Source organism: Monodelphis domestica, chromosome 3 (genome assembly GCF_027887165.1).
Source record: "Monodelphis domestica isolate mMonDom1 chromosome 3, mMonDom1.pri, whole genome shotgun sequence".
Lineage (NCBI taxonomy): Eukaryota > Metazoa > Chordata > Mammalia > Didelphimorphia > Didelphidae > Monodelphis > Monodelphis domestica.
The window spans coordinates 304881795-304894430 of record NC_077229.1 but is presented as its reverse complement, the minus strand read 5'-3'; the positions used below and the strand labels follow the sequence as shown (position 1 = coordinate 304894430).

Sequence of the window (12636 nt, the reverse complement as noted above, 5' to 3'; positions counted from 1 at the left end):
TGATTAGGAAACCATGTCATAATGGCCATTGGAATTTCAGAGGGAAATTAAGTCCCAAAATAGTTTTGTGCCACTTAATCCATGTTTGGGGTGGTATTGGAGGAGGGAGAACTCTGGTAGTTATTGGTTCTCTCACAACTCCCAAAGACAGACTCTCTAGAGATCCCTGGTTAGAGTTCTATGTTTATATGGTTTTTTATGCTTATTTCCAAAAGGGAAAACATAAACAAAATGTCATCCAGATAACTCTTTGATTATGTCAATGTATTTAAAGCCATATATAGAATTGTTCTGCTTAGCCACAGATTATGTGGTAGGACTGCTACTTTTGCCCCATTATCAGCATTTCAGAGGGAAACATAAATACAGATGTATGCACACAAATACATAAACACACATGTATGCATATATGTATATATATAAAAGCCATATGCATATATGGGTGTATTTTTGTTGTGTTTCAGTCTTGTCCCAACTCTTCATAACTCCATTTGGGATTTCTTGGCAAAGACACTGGCGTGGTTTACCATTTCCTTCTCCTGATCATTTTACATACACATGTGTAATTTAAATTATCTTTGGGCGGAAAACAATTTCACTTGTGTTTCAGAAAGTTGCCTTTTGACAGTCCTTGGGAGTAGAGGAGAAATTATAGAAATAAATTTACATATTCTAAAAGTATAGCATAATTTAGCTACTAGGAATTGTAACATGAATTGGCTATAGTTACAAAAATGCAAATCAAGAGTGAAGATAAATAGCAATTTTGTAAATTAATCACATGCAATTGTTTTTGCTTATTTTAGTTAAATATAATTGCAGAAGATTCTTTTCTGAAAGGGGAATGGTTTTTTAATCATTTAAAGATGTCTGTGAAACTAAAGAATAACTTCTGGTTTCAAAGGTCTGGGAGTCTTCCAAAGTTACTAATGGATGATAAATTTCCTTTCTAGCTTGGGCAATGGTGGATGGTGGCTCCAATGTAAAAGCTCGTACTTCCTACAATGAGAAGACCCCAAGGATCATCGTGTCTCGTTCCCATTCAGGCACAGTTAAACAGGTGGCTCTTCAGACGTTTGGAAACCAGACTACAATCATACCTGCGGGTGGTGCCGGTATGTGACTATTGTTGAGAGTATCATGATTACATGTACACAGAGATTTCTCTCAGGCAGGAGGACCCCCATCAGTCATTTAGTTCAAACACAACTAAGCAAAAATCTCCTTCCCAGTACCCCAGAGAAGATGGTTATCCAATCTTGAAGACTTAGAGTGGGGAGAATTGTGCTACTGTCTGTCACTCTGAAGTATTCTCATAGTTTGGAAGGTTTTCCTTTTACTGAGCCAAAATCTTATACCTTGCAGATATGAAAAATGGAAATGAGTTACTGGGGAAATTATATATAAAATTTCCCAGTTACGTTGGAGCTCCTTGAGGCCAAAATCTGTATTAAAATTTTTTCTGTGTCCTCATAGCACCCTGCATATAGTAGACGACTCAAGAATATTTTTATTTGCTTTCTAAAATTTTGTTGTATCCTTAAGTGAGATTCAGTGTCTCCAAGGAGCAATGATTTTTATCCACAAAATGAAGATGTTGGATGAAATAGTCCATGATTATAATTTGAAGCCATTAAGAAAAGTTACTTTTTAAAAAATTGATATGAAGTCATCATCATGATGCAAAACCATAGCAGCTGTAGTCAAGTCTTGTGCCAGGAAATCAATATAGAGTTTTTCTTTTATCTGGGAAAAGGGGATAGTATTAAAGGTGAATATTCTTATTCTCTCCCTTATAGGCTGATCAAGTCCAATTAGTGCAAACAGTGAATCCTCTGAAGTGATTGAAACTTACTTAGATTTGTACTTCATATTTCCTTTGGGTTTGAACCAGTTATCATAACTGAATTTTTGAATTTGAATACATGTGAACCCTTTAGGGGACTCATTATTTGCACTGTTAGAGACTTAGCTATGCTTTTAAAAATTATCTCTGTAAGTGAGGATCAGAAATTAAAGAAGATATAGAAAGACCGTGTGATTTAATTCTTGAATCATGGATATACTTGTTTTTCTACTTTAAACTTGGTTTCTTAAATATATATAGTAATGCTTATTTGGAGATTAGACTTCAGACTTTCTCAACTTATTAATAAAACTTTATTTTAAAAAGTCTGAGCAGTAGCTAAACATGATTCAGCTTGGCTTATTGGAAAGATAGAGGAGTCGGGGGACCTGAGTTTGTGACTGACTTTCATATAACCTGTAAGAAAATCGGGCTAAAATTTTCATTTCTGTGTTCTCTCAGTTTCTTCATCTACAAAATGAGATGAGAGATGTTGAATTTTTAGTAGTTGTTGTTTAGTTGTGTTTCACTCTCTGTGACCCCATTTGGGGTTTGTCAAATCCATTTCCATCTCATTTTATAGATTAGGAAACTGAGGCAAACGGGGTTAATTGATTTGCCCAAGGTCACATAACTAGTGGTTATGTGACCAAATTCAAACTTGGAAAGATGTCTTCCTGACTCCAGATCTAGCATTCTCTTCACTGCGCTACCTTGTGATATTTAGAGGATCACTTATGTTCCAAGTCTGTGATTTATGTTTACAACACTTTACAGAATCTCTTTTGATCATCACATCAACCCTGTGAGATTATCTTCTTTTTTGAGGATGGGGAAACCGAGGCACAAAAGTTCTATGATATGCGCTAAGTTACAGCCATACTACATACTCTGACAGGGTCTAAGGGGAGATAGAGAATGGTCTAAGAACCTTGAGAATATAGGAAAGTGGATCAGTTAGTAATAAAAGAGTTGCTCATCAGTAATGAGGATCAGCCGAGTTTGGTTGCAGAGCATACTTCTCTAATTGATAGAATGATGTAGATTTCATGATTTTTTCCAATAGTGTGCAGGAGCAGAGAAGACAACTAACTACCCAGCACTGGGTTTGAGCAATTATTAGCAAGACACAGGAGGAAAGACAAGAGAATGGTGGATTCTTTGAAGTTAATGAGTGGACTGTTGAAACAACTAACCTTTCCTGGCATTCAAGCTGAGTAAAGAATAATAGAATTAAAATTGGAATTATGAACTAGAATAAAAATTAAGATAAAAAAATTGACTTTTAAAGTAAAAATTTCCAGAGTTTTTGAGTGAAAATTGTGGGTAGCAATTTACTTAGTTCTAACCTTAGTCCACATGAATATACCATTCCACTGAAAATAACTGCAAAGAAAAAAAATTAAAAACAGAACTACAGGTGTCAAGTCATAATTTAGACTTTAAATTCCATAAAATGTAATTATCAGTATTTAGTATCAAAGTTCTGTCCTATTATTTAATAGTTGAGAGCGCACTTTCAAAATATTAGCTACTTGTAAGAAACAATAACATCGGTTCTGTGTTTTATTCTTCAGGTTACAAAGTTTTATCTCTCTTGGATGTGCCTGATGAGAACCAAGAAAAGGCTGATATCTATATCCACGTGACATATATTAAAAAATGGGATATTTGTGCCGGCAATGCCCTCCTTAAAGCTCTTGGGGGCCATATGACCACCTTGAGTGGTGAAGAGATCAGTTACACTGGCTCCGATGGCAATGAAGGAGGACTCCTAGCCAGCATCAACATGAACCATCAGGCACTGGTCAGAAAACTCCCAGATCTTGAAAAGACATCACACAAATGAACCTAAGGTCTGCAAGGATACGCCTCTCCTTCCTAGAGCTGAAAAGGGTCAGCCTGCAGGGCCCTGGGCTACAGACAATCTGTAGAAGACTATGCATGATCAAGGCCATCCAGTTTTCTTGAGACGAAAGAAAGCAGAAGGGATTCTCCCCACTCTCTACTCCCTTCCCTGTAAGATGCAAGATTGAAGAGGATGGGTCGCTTTTTATCTCATTCACCATCTTTATTTTGAAGGCTGTTTTCATACAGTTGTCATACTCAAGGTGCATAAATGTAGATAGACTGTGGGTTGAAATCTAGATCTGAACAGACCTTATTTCAGTGACTTGTCACAGCAGCATCATTAAACAACCTTTCACAAAGAATCAGGCAGAAATCAAGGAATTAATTTTGAAAGTTCATTTGGCATTACTTTAAAATATACCTTGCTGAAAATGAGGTCCCATCAAGGATTTCTCCCCAGTTCCATTTGGATGGAAAGCACAAGGAGCCAAACACCCATCTATATGCAAGAAATAAATAACTATTCATCTGTGACAGAACGTTTCTGACTGATTAAAAATAACAGAAGAGTTTGATTTCATTTTTTCCAGAACTTTTAAAAGTTGGTTGTCCAGCTGATAGAAAATATTGAAATTTTGATTTATTTGTACATCATGGTAACCATTATTTCTGTGTATTTTAAAAGAAAATTGTGTTTCTTGACATAGCTTTAATGTCTTGCTGTTGCTTTTCACTTTCCCTGTGAAAAATGCATGACTCATTGGGTGCTCCCCCAACTCCCTTCCCTATTCTAATTATTGATTCTTCTACTTGTAAGTTTTATTCTGGAGTTTCAGAATTGGCCCAAGGAATTTTAGTATACCTTTTCACTATCTATTTTCAATGAAAAGACTGTTAGAGCCCTAAGGTACAGAAAGAAGGATCACAAAACTATAAATGAATTGTTGGTAATTGAAGTTGAATGTGTTGGTAGCACCAGAATTGAGGTGGCCTTTTCTCTTCAAAAAAAAAATACTCAAATTATCTCTTATTTAAAAAAAAAAGTTTTGTCTTGTTTATATTGAAAAGATCTGATCTTCAAGAATTGTATTTCCCTAGACTACTAGTGGTCTTTGGGGTATCACATAAACTCACTGTTGGGTAAAACCCTGAGGCTTAGAGTTCATTCTCATGAGAATTGTCTTCTGATAATGCTTCAGAACCTCCTTCACAAAGGAAGGATGAAACATTGACCTTGTGGCCTGTTTTGTCCTGGCTGTAAGGATCGCTTATTTTTGAACTCTCATCCAAAAGCGGTTTCTCTCTGGGTGACACTATTGATTCCATACCTGGACACCTCAAGGACACTAACCAATGCCATTCTTTTTTATCTCTTTAAGTGTTCCATTGTCCTATGGAACAATGGCAAAGAAGGGATTCTACTGAAAGAGAGATTGAACGAAATTTAACCATTTAATCTTAATTTCATATTATTTTCTTTTAGTAACATGGCATAATAGTTCTGTACCATCTTTACCGCAAAGGTAAAGGTTGCTAGAATGGATAATCTGGCCATGGAATCTTATTTCTTGTGATACTGGCCCTGTTGAGGACACCATTTCTAGGCCCTTCCTCATGGAAGATGGCGGCACAAACACCTAGGGTGTGCCTAAAGGCTACTGATACCATTTCAATGAAGAGAGGACAAAACTGCTGAAAAACAACATAAGATGTGAGGAGATAGGAATGTCATGATCCGGAGAAACAAGTGGACTCTTCATAGTAATGAGAGATCGATCACTCTATCTCATCCATCCATATATTTTTACCTAGTCCTTTACACTGACAGTATATGACTGGCAAGAGTGTTGGCCAAGACCATGTGGGAGCAGTGGTTAGAAACAAAGATTCTCCTTGGCTCATCTTCATGAATCTGGTGGTTTCTGTGCCCACAGCCATTTAATATTCTTTTGTTGAATGATGCCTATTTTTGGCCATTCTAATGGTTAGGGCATTTGTAATTTATGCAATTAAGTAAGAATTCTGTATACAGTGTTGTGAGTTTGAAAATCTTTAGTTATTTGGTTAGTATTGTGGTTAAAAAGAACCTTTTACTGGTATGGTAAAAGTGGCAAGGAAGGTGGATCACTGCTGACTCAAATTGAATATTCTAGCAGTATATTTGGAAGTGGCATTTGTTTTAATTCAGTCAGCTTTTATTAGAGGCCTATTTTGTGCAAAGTGCTGTTCTGAGGGCTGAGAGGGATACCGAGGTATGTGAGGCATAGTCTTAACCAGCACATATTTTCAGCTGGTATTCACCAGTAAATATATACCAGCAAACAACTGTTTTATACCAGCAAAATTGGTAAAAGTCACATATTTACCAATTTGGCCTCTATACTAAGACCAAGTGTGTTAGGAGGAGAAATGTAGCCAATATCCTTTCCTGCCTACATGTGACATAGGACTAGATTGGGAAATTCCAGTTCAGCGAGGGCAAGGTCCTTTCTGTGACCTTGTTAAAAAAAGTCTCTTTTGTATTTCTCCTTGACTACCATGTCCTTTCAGCAGTGAATAGGTATTAATTGGTAGTCATATGACTTCATTGATATGACAGTGATGAATTGTGTATTTGGTATTTTGAATTTTAGGGTGACTTTGTGTTCCCCCCAGTATTGCATAGTTAATTATGAGCCTTAAAATGTTTTTCTCTTCTCCTAAGATAATTTAAAATAAATTATTTTGAAATGGTCAAAGCTGCTAATTTTTTGTTAATGTCATTTCTTCTTCCTTTGGAATATTGGCAAATATGTTTTACGGAAAAGGTGCTTGTCTTAATTGTAAATGCCCATATTTTGTGGGAAAAAGGAAAAATACTTGAAGAAGGAGATGGAACTGAATTAGGTGTTTTATTTTTTTTTCTTCCTGCAATACGAGATTTTTCTATCAAGCAGAAAAAGATTCCAAGCATAATTTTGCTGTTTGTTTTTAATAGGTCTTTGTGAAGTATCTGTACATGTACAAAAAGAAAGATATTGGCTAGCAATTAAATGCATTATTTCTCTTAATTTATTTGGCACAGTTAAGTAAGATATGCATGGCTGATTTTTTTGGGAAGCGAGTATGCAGCATATTCATTCTTTTAAAAGGATTTTCTCTTTGTTTCCAAAAGCCATATACATTATTTCTCATTGTATGAAAAATGAAAAGTTGTCACTGGATTAAGGTAATATTTTTACTTTATTAAACAAGGAAATCCATTTTCCTCCCCTTGCCCACTTTCAGTAAGCAGAAAGAGTTGTATCACATTAACAGAGCTTAAAGTATATGATAGCACAAAATACAATTTTTTAGTTTGTAGAATTTCGAATATACATTTGGGGCAAAAGGAGGAAGTTGTCAAAATCATGTTTTAGCACATCCTGCCCTTAATCCTTTGAATCTTCTGTTTTCAGAGAGTACTACAAGTTATTTGGCCTTTTCCCCAAGATTTCAAGGTATTAGTGACAACTGATTTATTCATTCCAAACAGACACTGTTTAACCCTTCCATATACTGTGAATCTCAACATGATATGCATTTTAGTACCACTGACACTTGTCACCTTCTCTCTTCTGTATTTTTTCCCTTATCTTGCCCTCCTCTTTCTACTAAACTGCCCTTTCCATCATTTTCCCCTATCCTCTGTTCCCCTCATGTTTTCCTTCATTATCAACTTACTGCTTCTGAAATTTGGAGTGATGTGAGAAAGTTGGACTAGACTATTGGACCTTTTAAGTCTTTCTAGCTCTAAATTGAATCTCTAATAGGGATGGAAGTGGTGTTGTTAAATAAACTACAGGGAGAAGCAAATCAAACCTGTCCTGAAAATTCCCAAATTTTATGTGTTTTCACTAAACACCTTTTAGAAATAGAGAGAAAAATAAAACTTCTAACTGCCTAAACTTTGTAGTTATTAGACTTAACCTAAAGCTTCTTCCCTCCAAAATAGTCCTTCCTCTTTCACCCACAAGTCAAGTATAAATGTAGGAAAACATAAAGCTAAGGAGATAAGACCTTTGGCAAAACTGGCTTTGGGAGAATCATTGCCATATATGTGCCCAGTTTTAGAACATAAAGGGCAGTCACTATGTCTGTGGCCTTTCTGCATGTACGATTGTGCCATGAGTGTTTCTTTTATTTCAAGAATATTTTTCTTGAATGAATAAAAAAGTTATGGTAACGAAATGATGGGAAGACACCCACATAGACATCCCCTTTAATTCATGTTGTTCGCCAAAATGTCTTCTTCTTTACACACGACACATACCTTTGATTCAGATTGTTCCCCAATGTCTACGTATTCCCTTTGGGATCGGGAAGAAGGAAGGGAACAATGGCAAAGAGAAACTTAGAAAAAGGAAGAGCCACCGTAAAGGTGAAGGGCTGTGTGTAGAATAGAGTGTGGGGCTATGGAACGTGATATAAGGAAGAAACACTTACCCTGACAGTGTAACAAGGAGGGTTGAAAGCACACATGCTCTCTCATATTGGTATCTCTTGAAACCTTGTTTCTTCCAAGCTGGTAGTGACATCATGGAATAGCTGAATGCTGATTGGCGAAAGATGGAAAGGAGGAGAACCCCATTAGCTTCTTTCTTTCTTACCTTTGGAGTTCACTGTTCCTGTTTTACCCGGAAAAATAATTAATAAAGGGAATTTCCAGTCAAGTTAAAAATGAGGAAGTAATGAAAAACATCAAATTTTGGATCTTCCAATTTACTTAGCTTAGCAAATCTGTGCCTTACCTCTACTAGGGCATTGTGTGTTAATAGAGGAGGAAGACTTTTTAGTGGGATGGAGAAAATAGATACTTGATGGGAAAAAATATGAGCAATTTCAGTGTTTTTAATGTTAATTCTGGAAGAGACTTCATTAAGTGAATGAATGATACAAAATATTTTTGCATACTCTAACAAGTATAGTACACTTTTATATGAAACTGGTATCTCTGTGTTTCTATTAGGTCTGAAATGGTACTTCATGTTTTTATTTTTAATTTAGCTTCATTATCACATTGTAAGTCTACAGAAGGTAGGGCATTTTAAAAAAACATTTTAAACAGCCCATTTTTGAAATGAATTACTTGAGCATGGAATTAAAACTGTTGCCCTAGTTCTGCTTGAAGCAATTGTTGCTACAAATTACCTATTTCTTTATAAATTATAAATTATATATATATATATATGTACCATCTTAATGTTAAAATTGTTTGTGTCAATAGGTTTATAGATAGTTTTGATTATTTGTAAATAATTTTACCTAGGGGATGGGAAGAATTGAATTTTGTATTTTCCAAAAAATGTTTTGGTTTTTGGGAGTGATGGTGTGTGAAGATTTTTCTTTTAGGAAAAAAAATCTGGTCAAACCTTGCAGGTATGTGCAGTTCTAATTTGCCACTGGTGAAGGTTTATAAATATTAAAACATTTGACAGGAAAGCTTTTTAGAAGTTGGGTGGTGAATTAATCATGTGTGGGAAAATGAGATTTATAAGTAGTTTTCCATTTGGGATGAAAATCAGAAATGCAAGCCAACTTGGCTTTATGTTCAGTCAGAAGCAAAAGGTGATGAATTACATTAAAACTACTTGTTCTATATTGTATGCTTAGAAGGGTTCCCCAAAGTATTTGTACCATAAACGTCATCTGTGTAAATTGGCAAAGCAGAAATGGGTGTTCATTTAGTAGTGTTTTCCACTAAAGTTCTGTGTGTGGTTTGTATTTATTACACACATGGTAAATTTTCCATCAGAAGAGAAATGCTCAACATATGTGTTGATACTAGGGGAGTTGGTGGGAAGGGCAGGGATGAAGTCCACCTGGCTGTAGCTCCGTCAGTCATTAGAAAGATCAATTAAACCACAGCAGAAGAGTTTACTACTTCTCTTTCTAAACCAGCATCACTTACTCCTTCCAGCCAGCCAGCCCTGAATGAAGGACAGAAAGGATCAGGTAACTTATTTTGCCTATATAGTTATTGTCCACCATTGGCAACAGGGAAGAGTAGAGGTGTCATTCTCTAAGAGCTCCTCTCCTACTATCACAGAGAATGATATTTCCTGCATCCACTGAGTATCTAGCCACATACAAAAGACCCAGTCCATACTCAAACATCTGTACATCATCATTTTTTTTCTTTTTAACCTTCTGGTCTAGTTTCTCACAGTCTCCTTTGCAATAATATTCTATCCACAACTGCCTTTCAGAAGAGAATTTATATAGTCCACTATAGAAGAGGCTACAGATGGTCTCCTAACCCTACTAGATCTAGTGGAAAGAATAATCAAAGATCATTATGCCTAGTGGAAAGGATAAACAAAGATAAAAGAATGTGGCAATGGATGCCATGATATGCTAATTTCAGAAACTGGACATTCAATTCTCTCAATGGATGACATAGCCATCATGAGATTTTGCTGCTAGAATTAACCATTAGCATTTTTTACACTTTATTTTTGCTTGCTTTGTAGAAATATTTGACCACCTATGGAATTTTTATATTCCACAGTATTTCTTAAGTCCTGTAAATTGATGACTTTGTGTCCTTACCTTAAAACCATTCTCATTTTATCTTGTTTTGTGTTTTAAGAAACTTTAAGGAAATTGCCCTTCTCCCACTCCACCCTTTCTGAGCATTGCTCAGTAATCAGTGAGTGCTAGTAAATTTGAGAATGTTTCATTTGAAATGATCTGTTGTCTGGGCTCAGCAATTTGTATGTGACCTGCCTCTGGCTGATACTTTGCCAAACTAAATCTAAATTCTCAAAATAAACTACAATGATGTCTGAAGACTGAGTGTGACAAGCTAATTTTGTGAAGGAAATTGGGGATGATGGGATGGTGGAAAAGGAGGTGAAAAAATATAAAGAGGAATGTGAGATATTTGAGTTAGGGAATAGTAGATAAAGAGTGAGAAAAAAGAATGGTATGGAAGTGGAAAAAATCCAGACTAGAGAAATGGTGGTGGTAAATAGATCAAAGTCATGTAATTAGTGAAGAAAGATATTTTAAAAATTAGAACTAATTTCTAGTTCTAGTTCTAAAAAAAGAACTAAATAGGAATTTCATTTCCCATCAAGTGCTCTGTGATTTGTTTCAAATTTGGTATCTGTGGTGGCTTCCCAGCAGTTTTTAGCTTGCTTTTGTGCATTATCTTCCTCCATTAGATATAAGTTCCTTGAGGGCAAAGGCTGCCTTTCTTTTTCTTTGTATCTTCACCTCAGGGCTTAGCACCCTGGCTATCTCTTTGTAGGTTCTAAAATGTTTATTGTCTGATTATTGATTGAAGATCTGGGCCAAGAGGTCAAAGGGAAGGGGAGGAAGTTAGGAAGAAACAAAAATGAAAGATATTTGGAAGAAACCACTGAAGGGGAACCTAGTGATAGATTGAAAAGCCTAGGAACAGTTAAATCCTCAAGACACCCCAGGAATCAGAGTAATGAAAAATTCAGTGGGATAATCTTAAATTGGACATTGATGCTTTTATGAACACCTCAGAGTGGGAGATTATCTAGTTATTTAAAGAAAGTGCAAACAGGCTCAGGTTGAACATGGAGCTAGTCAAAGCCCATCAAAGCTAATCCCTGGTAGAATGAGACCTAGCACTTTCAACTAGGATTAAATGGGGAGAGTCATCTAATAATACTGGCAATAATAATCACGGGGAGAAAATTTGACCTATTAAGATCAAATGTAATATAATTTGAAAATTAAAGCTTCAGAAGATTGATCTTTAAGTTTGTTTTGTAAATGGAAAATATATAGTGAGGATCATGAATTATTGATAGGAAATTATGTAAACAAAAGGGGATGAAATGAAGGGTCAGAGCAAGTGGTAGAAGTAAAGGAAAGGATAAAGTGAGTGAAATGATACTGACATTTATTGAGATTAGGAGTGAAGAGAGTGAAATAAAAAAAGAACTTTTCATGCAAAACATATCCATTTTGGTCATTTTTGTAAGAGCACACTCATACATAACCAAAACCCCCAAATAAAACCAAAGACACACATGTGAAAGACAACTCCAACATTTCTTTCTCTGGAGGTGGAGAGCATTCCCTGTCATAACTCTTTCTGGATTGTCCCAGATCATTGCACTGACAAGTGTAGCCAAATTTTCACAAATAATCATCATCTATTATTGCTGTTATTGTGTACAATGTTCTCTCAGTAGCTTATTTTGCTCTGCATCAGTTCCCACAGATCTTTCCAGCTTTTTTTTTCTGAAATTATCTTGTTTATCATTTCTTATAGCATAATAGTATTCCATTACCGATATGTACCACAATTTGTTCATCGGTTCCCCAATTGATGGATATCCCCTCAATTTCCAATTCTTGCCAGCACAAAAAAGAACAGCTATAAATATTTTTGTACAAGTAGGTCCTTCCCCCTTTTTTAATAAAGAGGGTGAAATATTGAGTGAGAAGGGAGAGAATGAAGATTGAAGATTAGGAGTGAAGGGAGAGACACTGTTGACAAAAACTAGAGTGAAAACAAAGAGATGAAATAATGAGGAATTGAAAAGAAAAATATAGATTGAAGAAAAGAGATAGAGCAAATTGAATAGACCAGAAAAAAGTTTGTAAGTCAATGATCTTAAGAAATCTGGGGTTGGAAGAAGGGAATAACCCTCAGGTTATCTTACTAGTAGATTGAATCAAGTTATGGGATGAGATGTTTAGTTTGGAAGTGAAGTTGCTGAGTGACAACTGGAACCTGATGGTAAACTTCTACCTACAAAAAATGAGGGAATAGTTAGAGCAAGAGGAAGGATTGAAGGATAAGTGATTTGGTAGAAAGGGAAGAATCCAGCATACTAAATATTCAACAGAAAGGGAGGAAACTGAGTTCAGTTTTAACATATTGAATTTAATATGTCTTCAAGGCATCTAGTTTGAAAAATCCAATAGGTAAT

At 35.6% G+C, this 12636-nt stretch overlaps 1 protein-coding gene across 1 annotated transcript in view; it reads left to right on the top strand.

Moving 5' to 3' along the window:
- The window catches only part of BPNT2 (3'(2'), 5'-bisphosphate nucleotidase 2), a 59330-nt gene extending 52895 nt beyond the window's left edge, over nt 1–6435 (top strand). Inside the window, exons 4-5 of the mRNA XM_001368458.4 lie at nt 954–1115; nt 3424–6435. Coding sequence (XP_001368495.1) covers nt 954–1115; nt 3424–3695 — 434 coding nt within the window. The 3' untranslated portion in view covers nt 3696–6435. The remainder of the gene's footprint in view (nt 1–953; nt 1116–3423) is intronic.
- The last annotated feature ends 6201 nt before the right edge of the window (nt 6436–12636 follow it).